Source organism: Choristoneura fumiferana, chromosome 27 (genome assembly GCF_025370935.1).
Source record: "Choristoneura fumiferana chromosome 27, NRCan_CFum_1, whole genome shotgun sequence".
Lineage (NCBI taxonomy): Eukaryota > Metazoa > Arthropoda > Insecta > Lepidoptera > Tortricidae > Choristoneura > Choristoneura fumiferana.
Window position 1 is genome coordinate 10,214,626 of NC_133498.1, and position 23,537 is coordinate 10,238,162.

The 23,537-nt window shown below is 41.0% G+C and overlaps 3 protein-coding genes across 3 annotated transcripts in view; 1 reads left to right on the top strand and 2 right to left on the bottom strand.

Moving 5' to 3' along the window:
- Positions 1 to 5,123, bottom strand: part of chb (CLIP-associating protein) — a gene marked incomplete in the record, with an annotated part of 81,481 nt that extends 76,358 nt beyond the window's left edge. Inside the window, 2 exon segments of the mRNA XM_074108611.1 lie at positions 461 to 663; positions 4,920 to 5,123.
- A 650-nt stretch (positions 5,124 to 5,773) lies between these two features.
- LOC141443257 (uncharacterized) lies at positions 5,774 to 14,188 on the bottom strand. The gene is made up of 4 exons (XM_074108466.1): positions 14,049 to 14,188; positions 12,506 to 12,580; positions 8,971 to 12,182; positions 5,774 to 8,820 (listed from the first exon to the last, which is right to left on the bottom strand). The coding sequence occupies exons 1-4, from the start codon at positions 14,052 to 14,054 to the stop codon at positions 5,775 to 5,777; spliced, it is 6,339 nt and encodes a 2,112-aa protein (XP_073964567.1). The 5' UTR covers positions 14,055 to 14,188; the 3' UTR covers position 5,774.
- Positions 14,189 to 16,257: 2,069 nt separating this feature from the next.
- The window catches only part of LOC141443258 (uncharacterized), a 10,885-nt gene continuing 3,605 nt past the window's right edge, over positions 16,258 to 23,537 (top strand). Inside the window, exons 1-7 of the mRNA XM_074108468.1 lie at positions 16,258 to 16,360; positions 17,124 to 17,202; positions 18,828 to 19,143; positions 19,867 to 19,948; positions 20,780 to 20,884; positions 21,539 to 21,670; positions 22,425 to 22,606. Coding sequence (XP_073964569.1) covers positions 18,850 to 19,143; positions 19,867 to 19,948; positions 20,780 to 20,884; positions 21,539 to 21,670; positions 22,425 to 22,606 — 795 coding nt within the window. The 5' untranslated portion in view covers positions 16,258 to 16,360; positions 17,124 to 17,202; positions 18,828 to 18,849. The remainder of the gene's footprint in view (positions 16,361 to 17,123; positions 17,203 to 18,827; positions 19,144 to 19,866; positions 19,949 to 20,779; positions 20,885 to 21,538; positions 21,671 to 22,424; positions 22,607 to 23,537) is intronic.

Consider the following 23,537-nt stretch of genomic DNA (forward strand, 5'->3'; position numbering starts at 1 on the left):
TGCATTTTTCCGGGATAAAAAGTAGCCTATGTCACTCTCTGGCCCATAAACTATCTCTATGCCAAAAATCACGTTGATCCGTCGCTCCGTTTCCACGTGAAAGACGGACAAACATACACACAAACACACACTTTCGCATTTATAATATTAGTATGGATTTAAAATTTAATTATGTATTGATGAATAACATTTCATTTTAGTTACATTACAGTACAAGTTAATAAAAACATATCACCAAAATGTAAGCACTAGGTGCAAGTATTTTGAATAAAGAACAATTTCATTTTTCAATCGTATTATTTTGACAAATAAGAAATGAAATGAAATGAACTTTATTTGCCAGAAACCTAAGTTCGAATTTATCTCGCTGTCTCAATCAGCTCCAGTAAACTTCAGTAAGCGAGTTGAGAAAGCAAGATACGAACTTTCCCGACAAAATACGACGCCAGTTAATAATTACCTTTTACTGCAATCAATCCGAGATGACCAATAGCTCTCTGTCCGCAGCACAAAGTGTCCAAGTCCCAAATGCTATCATTTCACTTGGACCACTAGCTCTGATGCACTGAACTTTCCACTGAGACGCGTTACTGGTTGTATGCTGTACTGATCAGTGATCACACACTGTTTGGACACTATAGCACTTGTCACATGATCCGGTATCTGTAAAAGAACATCTGATTAGTGAGAGATCAAGTTTTCCATTTAGATATTTATAATAACCTATACTTCATTTAATTTAGAATTGGAGGCGACAGCAACATTGTATTGCGGCTCGTGAACTGTAATCTCTTTACAATTTGTACTAGAATAACAATTGACGACACGCAAATAAAGTGGCATTAAAACAATTTTATTTTGCGGCTCCCAGACTATTGTACTGGACTATTTGCTAGGTAAGAAATAGTTGACCAGACGCAATACAATGTTGCTGTGGCCTCCAATTCTAAATTAAATGACGTATAGTCTGTTGTCCTGGACTTTGTCTGCGTAAAATTCGTTCATCGCTATCCCGCAGGAACTATGCAATTTTCCGGGATAATAACTATACTATGTCCTTCCCGACACTCAAACTAACTGTATACCAAATTTCATTTAAATTGGTTCAGCGGTCTAGACGTTAAGAGGTAACAAATATAAACTTACAGACTATGTTAACACTACATACATAACTAGGTAATTTAGTGAACGCTTACAAATGTAGGTAGTTATGAGATTGTAGTGCATTGCGGTCCTCAGGCAACTCATATATGGAACACCCCTTGTAGTGAGTTATTGTCATCATCATCCCAGCCTATATATGTCCCACTGCTGGGCACAGGCCTCCTCAGAACAAGAGGGCTTGGGCCATAGTTCCCACGCGGGCCCAGTGCGGATTGGGAACTTCACACGCACCATTGAATTGCTTCGCAGGTTTGTACAGGTTTCCTCACGATGTTTTCCTTCACCGCAAAGCTCGTGGTAAATTTCAAATGTAATTCCACACATGAATTTGGAAAAACTCAGAGGTGCGAGCCGGGGTTTGAACCCACGACCCTCTGTTTGAGAGGCGATAGGTCAAACCACTAGGCCACCACGGCTTTTTGAGTTATTGTATTGTATAGTTATTATTAATGGCATAAATATTTAATTCATTTCAAACTGGGAAAAGACCAAAACGGTGGTATGACCAGCCATGATCATACTACCGTGGTCCTTGACTGTTGGCCTCTTGGTGAGGCTCAGAGTCACGCAACGAGCAATGGAGGCCAGTTTTTTTGCGCGATAGAATCCGGAATACTGAAATTCGCCGAAGAACTAAAGCCACCAATATAGCTAGAAATCGCACAGTACCGCGAAACTCCCTTAGAGGCCGTGTAGAGCGCGCGTCTGTGTGAGTGTGTTCGTTTCGATCGATTTGTTCATTCCTTACTGCTTTAGCATATATATATATATGAAGCAGTATGCTAAAGTAGTAAAAAACAAATATGTTTTTTGAGTGTATGTATGTCTATTTCTTTGGCCCCCTCTCTGCAGCCAAAGCAGCGGATTTTAACATATATATGAGGTTTCATTAGATTCGTCCTAACTATCAGAGTGACATAAGGTATTTCAGTAATCCTACTAATATTATAAATGTGAAAGTTTGTGAGTTTATGAGTGAGTGAGTGAGTGAGTATAATTGTTACTTCTTCACGCTGAAACGGCTGGACGGATTTGGACGAAATTTGGCAAAAAGTTAGTTTATAACCTGGATTAACATAGGCTACTTTTTATCCCAATGTTCCCATGGGATAGGGATAAAAGCTCGAACTAATAACTGCTGGGCTTAGTCATGAAATTTGGTATGTATATAGCTGGACATCTGGAATAAAAACAAAGCCTACTTTTTATTCCGATATTCCCACGGGATAGGGATAAAATCTCGAAATAACAACCGCTGGGCTTAGAGTCATGTTTGACCATGATTGTTTTTAATGTAACATCAATGAAAACAACAATTTAATTTTCATGAATTCCCACGGGAATTTTTAAAAATCCCGGAATTTCAATTCAGCTGCTGGACCTAATGATTTACGTGTGCGAAGACGCGAGTAAACACTAGTATTTCAATATAGCATCCATGATAACAAATACGACAGGAGAATTTAAAAAATATATATTATAGTAATATGGATATCAAACAAAAGCTGATAATTAGACATTGGATTATATGCATTCGCATGTTTGCATATGCAAATGCATATACCCAATTGATTCTTACAATTCTTTTATTACATTTTATTAAGGAAATTGCTTTTCCATCTGTTGAACGAACCGGGATCCTCAAGCTTCCCTCAAACTTCGTAGTCAGGTTCTCTAATCATTGGGCCATACAGTCGTCAAATGTAGGAGTATCTCATGAGTATAAATAGCTATTTATTAATCTGTTGCATCAGGCTTATTTTACTTATCTACCTACATTAATCTTGTTACGAGTATAAATAATGTTCTTGACTAAATTAATGATCTTATTCGTCTTCTTATAGCATGTTATCTTGTCAATAGATTACAGAAAAACATATAAGAAATGTTTGCTTTTAAATAACCAATGAAAACCAGCATTGCTGCATGCACTGTGCAGTTAAATAGTGACACAGTATGCCGAGTGGAGACCCTTTTTCATTGAAATTCGGCATTGTCACCACTATTATTATTATATTATTGAAATGATACACTAGCAGCTCTTAGAGCTGATGCGTGTACATCACTGCACTTGTGTTTTTAGTCTCTCTTCTTTAAGTATTTGGTCTGTTACTTTTAAACTGTTCACTGAAGGTGCACTTATCACAAGTTCTGGGAGATCCTATTATATCCTTATATCCTTATTATTTAGTAATGTTCTAATTGTAACAGTAAGGGTGCCTTTTCACCAGAGCTATGCAGCTACACTGAGAGGATGTGAAAGCTACACTACGAAAGTATGTGACTGTTTTCATTAATGCTAAGCTATGTAGCCTTTCGAGGAAGATACACTATGAAGACGCGCAGCTGCGAGGCACCTGTGTGAGGAAGGTGCGCAGCTCGAGTAGATGCACACATCCAGAGCATGCATCTTTCCATATGAAAAAACATAGCTTAGTTAAACCTGTTTCCACCAGTGCTATCCATAGCAACATAGCGTAGCACATCTCTGGCAGAAAGGCACCCTAACTCTGACTGTCAGTTACCTCATCATGCTTAAACTGCCAAATGTGACTGTCAGCCTCAGGGGTGTATTAGGTTATGAAATTTTGTGTTACTTGTGTCAATTGAGTTAAAATCAACTCTATTTCGTATTGGATTGGGGTATTGCAGATGCGTTGCCAACCTAGAGGCCTAAGATGGGATACCTCAAGTGCCAGTAATTTCACCGGCTGTCTTACTCTCCACGCTGAAACACAACAGTGCAAGCACTGCTGCTTCATGGCAGGATTAGCGAGCAAGATGGTGGTAGCAATCCGGGCAGACCTTGCACAAGGTTGGTAGGACCTTGTGCAAGGTCTGCCCGGATTGCAAAACATTGGTATTATTCTGCTTATGACCATTTTCATATTAAATTTCCAAAAACCATAACTTTAATAATTACAGCTTAAAGTACAATAAAACTGGTAGCTATGTGTGTGCAAATAAGTGTGCAAATGAAATACTCCATCTTATTAATAATTATCCTAATTACCAAATCCAATAAACCGTTTTTGATATGTATGTTCTGAGAAGGTAGGTGAGATAATAAGGTATTTTGGAATAACTGAATAGATAAACTATAGATAATGTATCTTTTATATGGCTTAAGTACATAACAAGATTACATGAAGCCATACTTTCTCCAAATTTCTAACCACCAAAATCTATTGACAGTAAAATTTAATGTAGTTTGTTGATGTACTTATTATGTACATATTTGTTCCATCATGTTTATATAAACACGGGAAGACAGTGTAGGTACAATAACAGCACAGTGATGTCATCATCAACTGAGCAATTGAGGCTTGATGGACAAAAATTATCCGAGTATGTTACTGCTTTACACGACCAACCTTGTGTGAAACATCAACACCCATACGTAAAAAATGCAAATTTACGCGACATTCCCATGACCCAAATAAGAAAAGCAACTAGTTTACATCATAATAGAGAGAAGATGGGGTTTAAAAGTTCGCAGGATCTCTAAAACCTTGAACAATAAAGAAATAAGCCGAGATCAACCAACAAAAGGATTGTCAAATCAAACTGCACCAAGATTTGCAATCCGCGAAATGCGATCGTTCAACATGATTTAAGTGCTAAAGATACAAAAATAAGTTCGTATTCTCGGCACCGACATAAAGAGAAACTGACTCACAAGTAAAACAAAGAATTAGTCAAGTAATCCACCGCAAAAATACCATTTGGAGACATTGCCTTTTTCAGTAACTGACCTTTGCGACAACACTTCCTTGCACAAATCAATTTTACACTCAAACACTTTGAATACACTGGATTTTAAGCACTGTAATAAATAAATAGGTCCGTCATGTATTATTTTATAACAAATTTCTCCACGAAATGAGTCTCATCGTTTCAAAATCACTTGTAAAATTCTTGATGTCGCGCATGCCCGACGAAAATTTACATCACGTGACCTGTCATGGCGTCATGAAAGCGAATTTGTTTTTCTTTTGCTCTGTCTGTTGCGTGACTAAAGCTTGCTCTCATTATGCCAATGTTCGAGTAGACCAATTGTCACGTCAATGAAATTATAGAATTTGAATTCTAATAATATTCTAGTAAGTATTCTAGTAATCAATAATCTTGATTGTTACTATTTTATTAGTATCGGGTGTGTTTAACATACTTAATTTTATAATATTGAAACTTTATTTTGAATTACTTTATTTGAATTTTGAATACTTATGAGCACACGCTTAAATATAAAATCAGCACGTCAGGCGCATGCTGCGGGAGGGGGAGGGCGGCGCTGCCAAGAGCGCAGCGTAAGGTATCGCCAATATTTGGAACAATTATATTTTTTCTTTTAGAAATATAAAATTTTATTCGCAAAAGTGATGAAAAACTTATATGTCGCACGGGCGGTACTACAATTACGAACATCGACTCATTAACGCCCTAAAATGGGACAAAGGGCCAATCTCCTTCTGCGCCTAAACTCTGAGATACTGGAACTATGAATCCAATTGTATTTTTTTAATTGTAAGCACTCTCGTTTTTTATAATTATGACTCAAATGCCAAATCTTTAAGCAGTTGATTTATTTATAAAACTGGCAGTGAAAGTTAAAAAAACATGAAACGAGGTAACATGTAAGGGTACATCGGGGGATAAGGCATCCTAGGAACATCAAAATCACAGTCATGGTCATTCTCGCACTCCTCACAATACGCAACATCATCAGCTTGACAGACTCCTTGACAATTTTTTTTCTTTTTATCCCTTTTACAATTGCAGTCGCCTAAAACACGCTCCAAATCAGGATTGTCTGACCAAATCTGTTGGCAGCTACAGCTGGGGTCTCCTCGAACTTCTGGACTTTCAGGCACCCTGGCAGTGCTTCTGGTTGCAACATGTTCTTCCATCGGAACATTTAGATTTACATCCCTCTCATCCGCAATGGGTGAGGGAGCTAATTCTGGCTGTCTGTAAGCTGCTTGCCGACCAGTCAAACCAAAATCTGGTGTCGGAATATGTTGACTGTATGACCTTGATGCAACAGGACTTTGGACATAAGGAACAGGGCCGGTTGGTCTTGGTGTTGGAACATGTCGATTATGTGAGGTCATCGGTGCATGAGGAGCTGGAGCGTAAGGAGGAGCATTGGCCGGTGGAAATGCATTAACTGGTCTATAAGCTGGGGCAGGCATTACTGCTGGTGATATTGGCCGTAGTATATGTGAACTAGGCCTCGGAGCTGGTCTAGGGGGTGGTGGCACTGGCCTTACAAATTGAAAACCGAAGTTAGGAGACTGTGGATAGAAAGTTTGAGGTTGATCAGCCATGGGAGGCTGAACCATTGAAGCTTGAAGGGAAGGTGGAGGGTGAAATGATCTCTCATGAATTGAAGTACGAGGGTGTTGAACAGAATTTTGTGGGCTTCTCATCACTAGTGAGGGACCTAGTGGAAAGCTTCGATTTTTCTGGCCAGAAGTAACCTGGTTTGGACCACATCCACACTTGTCATCTTTTCTTGCTGGCAAAGCCTTCCTAACTTCTTCGGTCTTTTTTAAATGGTCTACAAAAATGTCGACCTTATCAGAATTAATGTTTGCACCAAGTTTTTTAAAAGCCTTAGCGATTTCAGCTTTCATTTTATCGTCATTGGAACTGTTGTGGCCGTTTCTTTCGATATCAGTTAGTTTCTTAGCGAGAAGTAACTTTATTTGCTCTTTATATATAGCTATTTCTTCGTCTCCTTTCGGAATTTTTATATCTTTGAATAACAAAGCCACTTGCTCTTTCATACGTATTTCTTGTACTTCGTCTGTTAATGCAGATTCGTTAGGTGGTCTTACTTTAGTCATTTCGCAAATTAATTGGTTCCTTGTTAATAAAGGATCTACGTCAGTATTATTCTTATTTGTTTTTATAACTTCTGCTACAGTATCGTCTATTTTAGATTTACATAGCTGCTGCTCTTCGAATTCACCTTTATGGTAATTTAATTGTATAAAATTGTCTATTATGGCTTGTTTTGCATTGTCATTTACGGTAATCTTATTTGGCTTAGTAGTTTCGTCAAAAAAGCTTGACAAAGCATGTTTTAAATCCTGCTTGTAGCCCTCTCGATCAAATTCATCTTTAATTAAAGGTCTTGCAGCTTTAAGTTCATTGATTAATCTTGCTCTTCTTGCATTTCTCATCTGCTGTGCTTCATGATAAGCTGGCAGTTCAGACAAAAGTCTTTCAATCTCAATATTTAGATGATGGTCATATAAACCTTCACTGTTCAATATATTTGGGTCGGTATGTAAATCACTTAGTAATTGGTACATTTTTAGAATTGTTTCGTCTCTAATAGCATTTATTATGGCTTGATCTCCAGGATCATGGGCTATCAGCGGTAGTTGATTACACCAAGTCTCTATTGCAGCAGTTATTAGGTCTCCAGCTTTCTTGCGGGGCACTGTAGAACCTTCGGTGTAAGGTTTAGACCCTGCACCACTAGGTCCAGCAATTTGACTGGTATTTTCTTTTCTAGTAGCTTGAGGTAAGTGTAATTGTGTTCTATCTTTTTCTATATTCGACTGATTATCTTTAGCATCTTCAACGAACTCTTTGATAATTAAATCTTTATTCGACACTGATTTTCTTTTGCACTTTCTTACGTCGGCAGTTGCTTTTAAATTGCATACAAGTTTGTCCACATAGTGATTTATGTTTTTGTTTTCGTCTGGAAGCAGCGGTAGTTTATGTAACCACTTTAAGATTTCTTTGCGCATTTTTTCATCTGAATCAGGACTTTTATTTTTTTCGATGTCAAACAATTTTTTACTTAGTAATGTTAATATTTGCTCACGTTCTAATAATTCTTGGTAACCGGATGCTTTCTGTAAAGGTAATTCTTTAAACCAGGCATCTATTTCACACCTTATTTTAACGTTTTCTACTTCTTCTATTATAGAAGATTCATGTGGTGGATTTTGTTTATACATTGCGCTAAATGCTTCATTGAACATCTCGTACTTTTCCAATGGCAAAACATTTCTTTTTTGTGCTTCGTCAGCATAAAGTTCAATGTCCTCGTTTAACTTCTTTTTATATTTTAGCGAGTTAAAATCAACAGCATAATCATAGTTTTCTAACAGCCACAGCATAGCCATGCGGTGTTTGTACAACTCAAACCCTGGATCATTTTGAGGTGAAATGTGGACCGGATTAGGTAACGATGAATCTATACTATTTTCAAGAGCTTGCTTGTAGTTTTCACCAGCAGAAATATCCTTAATTACTTCTTTTGTATCCATTACTGTATCCAAGAGCGAATCTTTTAACTTATCCTTTATTTGGCTTATATCAGGGTGGCCTTCTGTTATTTGTTGCAATTCAGCCTCAACTTCATCAGCTAGCATATCTCTGTATAGCATATCATCATTAGCAGCTTGTGGATCTGAATTAAGTAATCCTACTTTTTGAAATATATCAGTGGCTATTTTTTCTTTAGCTGCTTTCGTTGCTTCGTTGTCTTTTTCTTTTATAGGTAAATCATTGCACCAGCCTTCAATTGCTTCTACTATTAAATCACCAGGATCTTCTTTTTTCGAGGCTTTTGACTTACAACATTTCTTACTGGAGTCGCAGCAGTCTTTGCAAGTCACTCCTGATTTCCTATAAAATAATTAATTTATAATATTACACAATATTTGATGAATAATTGGAAAAACGTAAAAAACATACTGAGAACTTTTGAAAACGTTTTGCAAAAGACCACTTATTACCTTAAACATCTTTTAATGAAACATAAAATATTGATCTTACCGTTTTACAGATTTATCAGCCCGAACATCCTTGACAACTTCAGGATTTGGATTCCGTTTCTGCTCAGATCTTATTTTGACATTTTCCATTCTTCTTTTCAGTTGTGAAATTAAAATTGGCACTGAAATTTCTTTACTTCTATCGAGATTTAAGTAATCTATCCACTTAGTTATATATTCATCTAACTCTGCATTTGCTTGCAAGTCTCCGGGGTCATCAGCTATCTTTAAATCATATTCAGCCATTTTCTCAGCTAATTCACTAATCATCCTTATCCTAAGTATATTTTCTTCGTGATTCATAAGAGGTATTAATGGGAAATTGTGCAACCATTCTGCAATCTCCTGAACATATCCTAGTCCTATACTAAAACGTTTAACAGATTCTTTGCCTGGTACAGGAACTTCTACTAGTCTGTTATAAAGTTCAGATTTCGTTAAAGCATCTGAGTCAGCTTTTTCAATTATCATCCTCTGAATTTCTTTTAAAAGTCGAGCAAGATAAGCTTCTAGCTTAAGTTTGTCATCCCCTATATCTTTACCACGTATATTAACAAATTCTTCTATAAATTGCGCAAAATCTTGCTCATCTTGTTTTGATTTTATAGGGCCTTGATTAGTTATTAGACTGTATGGTGAAGGACGTCGTCTAACTATCCTTTGCACAAGTTGATTAATGCAAGTAGACATGTTAGCCATATCTTGACTTCGTAAAGGCAACTGAACCATATATTCGTATATTTCACTATACAAAATTTTATCATAGTCCATTTTGTTCGGATTTCTGAGTCTTTCTTCTTCTATTTCAGCGATGTTTTTAGCAATACCGTTCACAAATTCAACACGTTCGTTTCCCATTCCAACTAGAGGATAAAAAGGTATATTCTTTAGCCAATCAGAAACCTCTTTGATGTATTCCAGTTCCATACGAAACTTATCAGGATTAAATTCTTCGTGAGCAGCAATGTTGCTTCCGTCTGTTCTGAGAAAAGGACTTAATTTTAATAATTCTTGTAATAAAATGTTTCCTAGTGCACTTTTAACCAAGGAATCATCTACATCATAATTGTGTTCCATAAATTTCTCGATGAAATCTTTAAGTTGTTCATCGGTGCCTTCATTAACACTTAATTGTGGAGGTGGTAGGTCTGTATCATCACCAAGTCTAGCTCTATTTTTCTTTTTCATTTTTTCAGTTAAATATTCATCTGTGGGTAGATCTATAATTCTCTTTTTAAGATCCGCTGCCAAATTGTCGATATCTTTCTTAGCTTTTGAAGCTAAAATTTTCTTCAGCCATTTAACTAGTTCTTTCTTAACTTCCTCTTCTTTTTTATTTTCAATTTTTTTCTGGACTTTAGTAGCTAATTCGCGTAGTTGTTCGTTTCTGAGCTTTCTATCATGATCTTTATATATTTCCGAAGGTTGTTCATTCATCCAAACTGATATGTTATCTTCAAGTATATCTAAAGCAGTCGGCTGGTACCTTTGCGGCATTCGATCTTCTCTTACAGGATTTTTTAATCTAAACCTAAAGTTTGCCCATTTTTGTCGATCTCCATGCTGGGGATTTGTTAAATCTGTTTCTAATCCCATTCCCAACTCCTTCATTTTTTCTCTAAGATCAGCAACTTGTGGTGTGGTGAATGTAACTGGTTCATTAAGTAAGCCGTATTTGTGTATTGCTCTAAGTATAACGTAATTTAGTAAACCTTCATACTGTTCAATTGTAATTCTGTCTTGAATTTGTCCCATTTGTATTTGTTTGCCTAAATCTTTTAAATCTCCTGCGATGTCATTCGCTATACTTTCTTTGAAAAATTGTTCTTCTGTTGTTTCAAAAGTCATATCAGTTGTATCAAGCCAAGTTCTAAGGAGTTCAACTATTTTGTCTAAATAAGCTTTTTCTGCTGGATTAATGTTTGGAATTTCTTTTTGTGGTCCGGTCATCTGTGGAGTTGACGTAAGTACTTCGTTTTTGTCAAAAGGCCCTAAAATCTCATTTTCTGATGTCAAAACTATTAATGAGTCAGATAAATAGTGTTGTGCAAAATCAAAACTTGAATTTTGACTTAACGGTTGTCTAATATATGTAACTACTGTCTTTTTTGAACACATTTCTTCATCATCTGATGTTTTTTCGACATCAGAAGTGTTTTCTGAAACATTTGGGTCTTTTATTTTAGTATCTGAATCTGTACCACCAAGCAGTATATCAGTTATTTGAATAATTGTATCTTCAGATTCATCAGAAGGAACCCGAGTAATGTCTACAGTGCGGTTCTCATCTTCAAGTTTCTCATCATGCAATTTTTTAGCTTGAATCATAATGACATGATTGTTTTTATTATTGAGACTAACGACTCTATTAGCTAAGTTAACAGCTAATGTATGGGCATGTAGCGCTTTGTCCTTTATCAAATCTAAACTTGTAGACATCTCATCGAGTGTGCTTATAACTTCTACTTTAAAGCAATTCTTTTCAATTCTCTTAGATCTTATAAAAGGCATTAACCTTTTGATAAAAACGGCAGCAATTGCATGCTTGTCAATATTAGATTGAGTATCACTCTTCAACCCAAATTCTGTTTCTACCCAGTCTCTGATTTCATTTTCAACAGCTGAGACGGTGTCGTTTGAAAATGTGGACATATTTAAAGTGGAACCTTTTAATTGTAACTTTTGATCATCATCAGTGGGTTTAAGTTCACTTTTCGTATTCAACCACTTGGTATTAACCTTTTCTATTCTTTCACGTAGCGAACGACATAGATTACCATTGAACTCATCTTTATCCATTTTGACTTCAACACACCATACTGCTAAGTTTTCTAGACAATCGTCTATTTCATGTTTTATCTTCTTATCGTAGTCTGCATTGTTAACATCAGATGACATGTTGGCTATTTTATTAGCAAGATCATGAACCATTTTGAGTCTTTTCAATTTCATCGCATTATCAGTATTATACAACACGGGTATGCCTAAAAACCATTTCAGCACTACATCTTGAAGATGTTCTCTATAAAAGTTTCTTTTGGGTACTAGAATGTTTTTTGTTTCAGAGTTTTTCAAAGGTATTTCTGATCTCGCTTCGGGATTTGGTTTCTCATCAATTTTATTACTGGCTGGTGCAATTGGATCGAGTTTCAGAACTTCAATACAATTGAAACTAGATTGACCAGCTTTATTTTTCACGGTGATTGCTGGGGCCTGAAAGAACAGAACATTGTTTTCAGCATTGATAAATTAAACTTAACATTTGGTTTTAGCGGGTGTGCCATCGGCGCCAAAAAACATCACACTTATATTAACAATGCGAAAGTTTATGAGTGTGTGCGTGCATGCGTGTGTCTGTGTGTAATAATGTTTGTTGTTGCTTCGCGCTAAAACGGCTGGACTGATTTTAATGAAATTTGCTACAATAGCTAGACGTGCGTTGGAATAACAATTTAAATTTATTTTGAATCTACATAACACACACACAAACAATCGTATTGGTAAGACAGGATAACGTGTTTATGAATGTTCCCAACCCTGGGGTGGTGTTCCTTCTTGTGGTTCTCCATTCTTTTCCTCATCTCTGGACATTTCTTCGGGTTGCACGCTGACTGTAACCAAAGTTTGTTCATAGTTATAGTTATAATGACGGCACCGCTTGCCTTAGGAAACCAAAGCTTATGGGTGCCCCCACATGCAGTCGCTAGTCGCTCGTTTGCAGCGATAAATCTAGTCAAGTGACCCCATTTTGAAGGTAATTTTGAATTTCCCGCGACTAAAAACAGTAGCGACAAGATGGTTTCTTGCAGGAATGGTTTTGCTCTTGGAAGCTGATTTCTTAATGTCATTTAGTAGCAGTCGTGGCAGTGGTCAAAGGGTACAAAAAACACTATTTTTGCCGAAATAGAAGAGGTTTTTTTTTAACGATAAAGCTCAACATTTTCAGGTTTATCTGCTATATGTCACGTAACCAGATTTGACGTTGGAAACGAGCTCGAGCGTCGAGCGAATGGATGTGGCCCCACCTTAAGTCGCTGTCGCTACACCCTTGACAGAGTGGTCGTGGCTACAAGCACATGGTCATCACCGAATGACCCGCGAACCTTCATGAAGACTTTTTCTTAGGATATAGTTAGTGTGGGATTTCCATTTTCCAGTCTAAATTTTGGAGCAAATTGGCTATAACCTTGTATTATTACTTATTCTGTGCTATAACCAGACAGACTCACGAGTGATTTTTAACCCCCGGCGCAAAAAGAGGGGTTATAAGTTTGACCGCTATGTGTGTCTGTGTCTATGGCACCGTTGCACGGGTGGACCGATTTGAATGCGGGTTATTTTATTTGAAATCAGGTTTTCTGGCGATGGTTCTTTACACATGTTTTATCAAAATCGGTTCAGCCGTTCCCGAGATATTGAACTTTGAAGTGACAATGTCGGGGGTTTTCCAACTTTTAGTTGGTGAGGTTATAAAAGGGTCAAGTATCTATTTCTTTTTGAGGCATAAACGTAAAAAACTTTAACATTTTAAAAGCTTTATTTTTAATCAGCGAGTCATCATCATCATCATCCCAGCCTATATACGTCCCACTGCTGGGCACAGGCCTCCTCTCAGGTAGGGCTGCCATCCGTCCGGGTTTCCCCGGATTTGTCCTAGTTTAGAGGGCGTCCGGGGAGCGTCCGGGCGGGGTTTCATTTGTAGTCCGGGTTTAAAAATATTCTCAGGACAAGAGGGCTTGGGCCATAGTTCCCACGCGGGCCCAGTGCGGATTGGGAACTTCACACGCACTATTGAATTGCTTCGCAGGTTTGTGCAGGTTTCCTCACGATGTTTTCCTTCACCGTAAAGCTCGTGGTAAATTTCAAATGTAATTCCGCACATGAATTTCGAAAAACTCAGAGGTGCGAGCCGGGGTTTGAACCCACGACCCTCTGTTTGAGAGGCGATAGGTCAAACCACTAGGCCACCACGGCTTTTTTCAAAGCGAAATCAGCGAGTACCTACAGGCTATATCCTAAATATTACTGAATATTCAGGAAACGCGTAGTTCTTAATGGAAAACAGCGGAAACAACTTACCACCATAGCGATATGAAATAGAACCTGTTTATTAACGGTTACAATTATGTTTTAGTACTATTTTGTGACGGGGGGAATGCTAGTTCCGCGTGTTTTAAGATTACATGGTAAATGATTTCTGTGTTTTGAATGTTGTTGTATGTAAGGGGAAGTGGTGGTTTGTTGATTTAACTTGACGTTGAAGTTGTCGCTGCCAATAAGGAGAGCTTTTTTTCTAGAGCTTTGGCTACCAGGTCATTCAGCTTACAAAAACCTAAACGTAAATTCCATAGACCACAATTAAGCCTGTGGTAAGCAAGTGGTAAGTCCTGCCTTTTTTTAGCGTACTTTTCTAGTTTTCTACGTTTTCATCCTAAGTTTTCGACAGACTGAATTTTATGATTTTGGAAAATTATTAAAATAATAGTATAAGCTAAATATTAGCTTATACATATACTGTGCGCGGGATATACGCGGGAACTATGCAACTTTCCGGGATAAAAAACTATCCTATAAATAAATAAATAAAAATAAAACATTTAATTCGGAAAACGGGTTCCATATGTGTTAGTTATTAGTTAGTGACACAAAATGAAGACCTATGTCCTTCCCCGGGACTCAAACTATCTGCATACTGAATTTCGTCTTAACCTGTTCAGCGGTTTAGACGTGATCAAGTAACAAACAAACTGACTTACAAACTTTCACATTCATTATGTTTCATCATCCCAGCCTATATACGTCCCACTGCTGGGCACAGGCCTCCTCTCAGAACAAGAGGGCTTGGGCCATAGTTCCACGCGGGCCCAGTGCGGATTGGGAACTTATTGTAGCGACTCCTAGCGCCATCTAGTGAACAACAGAAACTCCGACCATGTTCTACATCGCGCCATCGAAGTTTCTCACGCGGTCGCATATATACAAGTTCCGTCGCTCTTCCTTCGGACTTCGGTCCCCAGGCATAACACCTGCCTGGAGAGAGATCTCTCTATTGGAGCTCCCCCCCCATTGGTGACCCCGACAATGGACGAAAAACGCAGCCTTCGAAGACATCCAAGACGAAGACGCAGTCTCACAGCAGGCCAGACTAACCACACCGTGCACCACTAGCATGTAACTATATATGCCTGGTGTCTACAGTGTGACAACCCCAACTCAACGCAGCTCACCGCAGCTCACGCCACGCAGCTCAACATAGCTCACCCACAGCTACGCAGCTCAATGCAACTCAACTCAACGCTCGCCAACAAGGCTCCAAGCAACACACTCAACAACACCCAACTGGCACCTGCAAGCGCCCACATGACGCACAGACTGCACCGCACTCCACGCCGACCTCGGTCTAAAAAGGGGGGCTGATGTAGCGACTCCTAGCGCCATCTAGTGAACAACAGAAACTCCGACCATGTTCTACATCGCGCCATCGAAGTTTCTCAACGCGGTCGCATATATACAAGTTCCGTCGCTCTTCCTTCGGACTTCGGTCCCCAGGCATAACACCTGCCTGGAGAGAGATCTCTCTATTGGAGCTCCCCCCACATTATTTATTATGTTAGTGGGATTAAAAATTACAGCATAACAGTAAAAACCAATGCGCAGTAAAATTCAAATTACCTAAGTAAGTATACAAAAAAATACACAAAAAGACGTCCCTACAAAAGTAAAACAAAGTAATTAGGGATGTTGACCAAAAGGATGTTGTCTTCGTCGCTACCCTAAAAACCTGCTTTGAAATAAAAAAAAACTGCATTCAAATCGGTCCACCCCTTTAAGAGCTACGGTGACACAGACAGAGGTCAAACTTCTAACACCCCTCTTTCTGCGTCGGGGGTTAATAAAACGACGGAACACCACACCCTCCGGCCAGAAGTCGGAGCGCAGCAGGGCTACACTACGAAACTCGAAACTCGAAGTTCGTGTCGTGCGCATAAACGTGTCCTGCGGTCCCTCTCGCTTTCGTATTAAATAGTATAAGTGTCAGAGGGACCGCACGACACGAATTTCGAGTTTCGAGTTTCGTGGTAGTCCTGCAGGAACATCTGCTGGTGCTGGCAGGCACTTGGAGTCTAAACCTAAACGAGCTGAAATGGAGCCCTTTGAGACTCGAGCGGGAGGATGGACAAGGGATGGACACTCTTTATGAAGCTATATACAACCTAAGGCCATCAAATTCTGAATTCTAGCGACAAATACTCTTTCTGTCAACTTCAGCCGTCATTCAACTGTCATTTTAATACCTTGCCGTGAAATTCAAAATTCTTACGTTATTTTCAAAATTTTGCCGTTAATAATCAACATAAACGTTATATTATACTCCTTCTGTTACGGGCAATGTGAGTACTTTAATCTCATTTACGAAGAAATCGTATGTACAGTCACACTCGGAAGTAGCTGGATCACTTGGACTGTGTTTCCTCCAGAGTTGTCGTGCGAGGATGTGTTGCGAGGAATGTTCATAGGAGTATATAGATGGGGGGCCGGGTGGGCCGTGCCCACCCCAGTATGATCTAGTGCCCACCCCAGGATGTTGGGCTACCGATTCAAAATTCTACAATACTGATATCTTCAGGCCAGGCCCCCCACAAAAATAACTCAAGATACGCCAATGGGAATTATTTATCTATTTATTTATAACAGTTTACATTTAGGCTTACAGTACAACACCAAAGCGCCTAGAATGCTAAAAATAATAAATCTTACTCAGGGTAAAAATGTGTTATGATAAAAAACTAATAACAATAGTAACTTGAAATTAGACATACCTATTACTATTGACGCCCCGCACGAGTGAGTCGAGTGGAGCGAGTAATCGCCCGTCGCACGCGAACACTCGCTTCACTTGCAGCCGAGCGACAAAACTACACTCGCTTCTCGCTGCTCGCCCACTCGTTTCTAGTTACTCGCTCTACTCGCTTCTCGCTCATCGTCGGCGGTGGGACAAGTGCCTAACTATAGCACTATAAAGGCCTACGCTAGGACGCTAAGCGCAGCCTGCGGGCGGGTGCAGGTACAATCCGGGCGCAGTTAGCGTTGCTCATTACTTTAGTTAAACAGGTGCCCACCCGCGCCCTAAATTGTTTCATTTTTCATTTCCAGGCCAGTGCATAGTGACGATAGGCAGGGCTGCTACAGGCCCGATATCTGCTGCTCCTTCTTGAAGCTGCTTAAAATGACGGTAATATTATGCAAATTAGCTCGCTGATGTGGCAATGGGCATAGAGCACGGTGAACAGATGGCCGTTGGGGTCGAAAGGTTCTCGAGTGGAGACCGCGGATTGGCAAGCGCAGCGTAGGATGTCCACCAACCGGGTTAAAGTCGCGGGGTCGGGGTAGATGCAAACCGCTTCCAACCGAGGCAACTGGAGGTTTATGGGGAAGGTTTATGTCCAGTGTGTCCAACGAAGACGTCCAACAGTGGGTCTCCTGATGGTAAGAGATCACCACCGCCCATAGACACCTACAACACCAGGGGGATTGCAGATGCGTTGCCAACCTAGGGGCCCAAGATGGGATACCTCAAGTGCCAGTAATTTCACCGGCTGTCTTACTCTCCACGCCGAAACGCATGCACTGCTGCTTCACGGCAGGATTAGCGAGCAAGATGGTGTTAGCAATCCGGGCGGACCTTGCACAAGGTGCTACCACCTGCGCTTTGTTTCATAAAATAAAATAAAAATATTGTAAAATATGCATCCTTTCGACGCATCATCATCATCCCAGCCTATATACGTCCCACTGCAGGGCACAGGCCTCCTCTCGTAATGAGAGGGCTTGGGCAGTAGTTCCCACGCGCAGGCCCAGTGCGGATTGGGAACTTCACACACACCGTTGAATTGCTTCGCAGGTTTGTGTGCAGGTTTCCTCACGATGTTTTCCTTCACCGTAAAGCTCGTGGTAAGTTTCAAATGTAATTCCGCACATGAATTTCGAAAAACTCAGAGGTGCGAGCCGGGGTTTGAACCCACGATCCGTCACGATCGACACATGCTGTCAATGAGGGCTATCGTTTTTTGTCTCACTAGATGGCGCACTGTTGCGTGAGGTTTTTAAGTATGGTTTTGAAAGTCTGTTATTACGGGCTTGAAAACAAAGTTTAGATTAAAATCATATTTAATACACATTAAAACCGTACCATATAAATATCGAGCATGCCACAGTGTTGCATAGTCGCTGGTTTGTTCGGAAAAAAGGGAGGACAAAGGTTTCCGAAAGACAAAATTGTTTCAAAACAGACATTCATTGCCCCGGAACGCATATTTGGCAAAATTAATTTCAGATATTGCAAAATATTCACAAAATTATTCTAATTATAAATAAACCCGCGTAGCTCACCCAAAAACTATGAGATTTGACATTTCGGAGACCTCACGCTACACTAGCGCCTCTAGTGGCGAATTCATTCGCGATAGCCCTCATTAATTTAATTCGACTTGAAAAGAGCTGACGATTCGATCTTCAAATCGTTGAAAAGGGGCCCCAAGAATTTGCAGTGCTTCGGCCCGACATGGTTAATCCGGCCCTTTCCCCCGGGAGGTGCACTATCACAGAAAATGCACTTTCTCAGAGTTAGTTCACCAATTACCAAGGGTCGGTAGTAGTACCTACGAGTATCTCTTAGTAGTCTGTGGCGGTAGCATACGATATCATTGAATTAAATATTACAAGTTGTCGACTCGGATTGACTAATTTTTTACGCTCTTCAATTTGATGTGCATTTCGTTCGAGTCTACCGTACCCCTTGACGAAATTATTAATATAGATATGTCCTCATTTAATATTTTTATTTTTATATTTTTACAGCATATCCCCTTCACCCGCTAAAATGGCTGACAGTTTAGCGGCGATGGTCCAGGGTTTCACTGGCTCTGGGTTTGCGGTTTCCCTGCTCGATGATGAGGGGAAGACTTATACGCTCATGCCGCACGCCCCCAAGGGCAGGCATGGCATGAGGAACGGGATGGGCATGGGGAGTGGTATGGGGAGTGGCATGGCGAATGGCATGGGAAGTGGCATGGGAAGCGGAGTGGACAGAGGTATGGGGACTGGTATGCCGCCGGCGCAACGATGTGATTCTAGCTCGCAGGCTACTGATGGAAGATACGCTAGTATTTATAAGGTTTGTGAAAAAAACTCCCTATACTGTTTTCAGTGAAAATCGATGGAGGGATGCATTTAATGCACGACGAGAATACCCGCATGACAATTCCTAATAGTTTTTTTTAATAAAATGCTGAACTTTTCGCGTTCTTTATGAAAAAAAAATCTGGCCACTTAACCATCCAAGATATTCATTTATTTTACATACAAGCATAGGGTCACCGACATAGCCAAGCAAGTTAGCTCGTTGAAGTGGAGACCACGGATCGGCAAGTGCAGCGTAAGACGTCCACCAACGAGATGGATGGATGAGCCGCGGGTCAAGGTGAATGCAAGCCGCTTCCAACCGAAACATCTGGAGGCCTATGGGGGAGGCCTATGTTCAACAGTGGACGTCCTACGGTTGAGATGGTGATAGAATTAGGTATATAGGTCTCTGGCCATGGGGCTTCAAATGCAAGGTTCGATTCTGATTCTTCTCGCATAACTGAGCAACTCCCACATGCTCGTTTGCCATCCATTCGAATAAAAAAAAAAAAAAAAAACTTGCTTTGTAACATTTTCAATGAATCTCGAAGTTTAATCGTTGCGGCAATTTATTTGATTTTCTTAAAAGTCTTTAATTGTGAACATAAACTGCTCGGGTAAAAGTGTACTTAGGTCGTTTTATGCACTTGATGAACAATTTAAACTACATACCTCTTTGCTAGGTCGCAGTGAAAATTGCATAAGTTTTTCACAGGTGCAGCATTGCAAAATAACGCCAACATCGCCGCCGGTCCAGCTCACCGAGTTTCCGCCGCAGCGAGCTGAGCTCTGCCCAGGTCAGTACCAAGAGTGTCATCATCATCATCATCATTATCATCATATCATTATCATCATCATCATGCCAGCCTATATATACGTTCTACTTCCCACTGCTGAGGACAGACCTCTAAGTCAAAGTCAAAATATCTTTATTCAATTTAGGCTATAACAAGCACTTATGAATGTGCAATGCACTCTCTTAATAAGAGGGCTTAGCTCTAGTTCCCACTCGGGTTCATTGGTTTCAGCGTGTTCATTCGGAATTTCACATACAACGTTGAATTCGCAGGTCTATGCAGGGTTCCTCGCCATGCTTGCCTTCACCGTAAAGGTCACAGCTCATTAGAGCCACCTGGCACCCGACCAGCACCGCCTCGACTTTCAGCGTCCACTCGTTGTCGACAGGTGGTCCACGGGTGGACGCCGCGTTGACAACGAGTGGACCTCGCGTGCTCCACGAATTTCCTAGTAGTCAGTATGGCGGCGAGCAGCGGGCTGTCACGGAGTGGTCCACTCGCCGTCCGCGCGTGGCAACCTCGCGAGTGAGGCGATCCGGTGACGCTACGGAGTTGATGTAGTGAGCGCATACCCATACAAATCCATGTGAAGAATACTAACCGCTCGAGGCGAGGCGGTGCTGGTCGGGTGCCGGGTGGCTGTAATGAACTGTGACCTTAAAGCTAGTGGTAAAGTACAAATGCAATTTCGCAAGAAAGAAAAACTTAGAGGTGCGCGAGCCCGCTGGTTTGAACCCACGATTCTCCCACCATACTCGAATCGTATCTATCCTCGCCGAAAATGTGTACTTATGCTTTTATTTGATTGCATGTCAATATGTCTGTCCTCAGGGCATGGAAACTTCGAAGTAGGTGGACTTGGCAGTGGTGAAACAGGTTTCTCGCCGAATCGGACGAACTGCTACCGAGGTGCGGCAATGTGCTGGACAGATCGTGGTAAGCTAAGCTGGACGGAATAGTACATTACTGTAGAGGCCGGGAAGTAGGGTAGGTAACCCCACGTTCCGGCCGAGACTTGTATAATGCTTTTCTCAAACATGACATGAAATAAAATAAAAAAACAAGAAATCAAGCGTGGCGGGATGTTAGTCTGGTCGCCCTGTTGCGTGCGCTTGTCTCGCTGGCTGCTGGCGGACGGACAAGGGCGGTGCTGCTGTGGCACGCAGAGGTGCCGGAGAGCGCGCGTTGAAACAAAAGACGGTCGCATTGCCGGCCAGCGGCCGAAAAAGTTGTGTGAAATCTCTTTGCAGGCCGCTAGAGTGACCGCGCGCCGGCAGCCGAGCCGCAGCGCCTGCTGCGTGCCTACATTACTTGTATTGTGGTACAACTACCCGCGTTTTCATCGTGTTAAATACTCGTGCTGCGTCATCGGTTAGTGTGGACGTGTCTTTACAGAGGGATATTCTTAGTGTTGTGTGCTACCCTACGATGAAAACGCGGGTAGCTTGTGCGCCGGTATTAGGTGGTATTAGTTTTATGTTCAAAAATGTTCAAAATTGCAAATCCTTACTAGGAAATTGTTGATGTTCATTGTGTTCATTATATCCACCTTTAGTATCTAAAGTTCTCCGTCCCCCCCTCCCCTCACAGGCTCGGTGTGCTCCCCCCGCCCGTCCCGCGACCCGGACGCGTTCGCCAGCTCGCTCCGCAAGTACCCCCCCTCGCCGGACCGTTCGTCCGAAATGGTGGAGCGTCTCATCACCTACTCTCAGGGTAAAAACTGTGAGTACACCTTGATTTATATGATGGTGCTCAATACTTTTGGCCAAGGCTGTATGTTATCGACGGTGGAGTACCAAAACCTCCTAACTGATAAATCTCGAACATGCAACTTAGGAGCTTTATCTAGGGGTGCTAAGCTAAGGGTGGTAGTGAAATTGTGGTAGTTCGGCCAGGATCGTCTCCGCAAGACGGAACTCCTCAACGGGCTAACGGCTCGACTTGAGATTTGGTACGGAAATGTTGTTTGGATGATAATGCAAGTACAGTCAAGAAAAGGTACCTACCTACCTACATTCAGGAAATAAGCTTGTATTACAAAAACTAATTTCTTGAAACAAATATGTGCCTATGTACCATCAGCCAAATAAGTGGTCTATTAATTTTTAAACAAGTTCCTATCAAATGAATATGTCGCTAAAGTCGAACTTTCAAGTTGACAGACACGTCTATTGGCATTATTGTTTTGTGACATGTAAACGATTATCAACTTTAGTCACCAGCATTGGGTAATATCTGCCACAGCGGAGCGTGCAAAAATATCTGACACGTCCTTCCGGCCCTAGAAATAGAGTCGTATCAGATATTTATGCACGCTTGTTGTGTCAGATATTGGTGCTGGTGACTGTACCTGTATTATGTATGTGTTTTCTGTACTGCTTACTATGTGTTGGTGTGCAATAAAGAGTTATTGTATTGTACCTACCTTTTCTACTTATCTGCCTTTCCTACCTACCTTTTCTGTACAACTCGGCAGACACTCGTTCCTGGCCCGCCCGCCTCCCCCGTCTCCCGCTACGCCGATGCGCCCGCGCCGTACGATCGCACCAGCCGGACGTCCCGGCACAGCGAGTACGAGCCCGAAGCCATCCGCCGGCACAGGTCGCCCGAAGAATACCCCACCAGGGAGAGGAGGGGGTACGATGGCGAGTGCTACAGGTAACTGCCCTGATCACACGTACCGAGTTAGAGTGGCGAGAGAGTGTCCTCGGCCTAGTACTCGGCCGAGAAAAACGGCGAGCGAGCCACTCGGACCCTGGTTTGTTTACTAGACCGAGTGCCCACCCCCGCAACTCCTCTCAGCATACCCCGCGCCGACTCGCTCGCCACTCGGCAGGTATGAACTCGTTCACTCGCCACTCGCCAGTCAGTAGCGTCGTAGTAGCGAGCGGCCGCGCAACCGCGTATTGGCCACTGTCCAAAAATGCGTGTAAACACCTACTCGCCCACCCTATTCTCTCGGCCGAGTACCAATTTTCTGTCTCGCCATGCTACTCGGTATGTGTGATCAGGGCATTAAGGACAGCATCATCTCGGCATATACATTTTTGAAATGTCTTATGTATCTCACAAAATCAGTATTGCAATCGTACAACAAAAAATAGAAAGACAGAAAGAAAGAAAAATGATATCTTACTTTTATCTTTCAAATATTTAGTCTACGGCTACGGCCATTGACACCTATGTACTAGACTGCATGTTTCTTACATCAAAACGGCGCACAAAAACAGTTCACTGCGCGGTTTGGTGAACAGTTCACTATAGTCTGTTAACGTCCGTGACAGCGGTTGTGTCAAAATTGATGATTGATGCGCCGCGCGTTTTGTACCAAACAGCCAGTCTAGTGCCGTAAGGTATAGATGTCGATGTCTACGGCAGTTCAAGGATGCTTTGTTGTTGAGCTCTGCTTGAGTTCGAAACGCGTCCGTGTAGTGAGATGGTGGTATGGTTGGGATTTGTGACTTGAGCTTTAAAGTGCTTAAATAAATTACACAAATAATATAATAATAATGAAAGATATTTATTTAATAGTTGTTTCACAAATTCTACATAGTACCTACATAACAAATAATAGTACATTCAAACTATC

Coding starts and splice junctions, on each gene's coding strand:
- LOC141443257 (XM_074108466.1), bottom strand. Junction 12,183..12,505: donor AGAAGGAACACCACCCCAGG/GTTGGGAACATT, acceptor CTGTTCTTTCAG/GCCCCAGCAATCACCGTGAA. Junction 8,821..8,970: donor GCTGATAAATCTGTAAAACG/GTAAGATCAATA, acceptor ATTATTTTATAG/GAAATCAGGAGTGACTTGCA.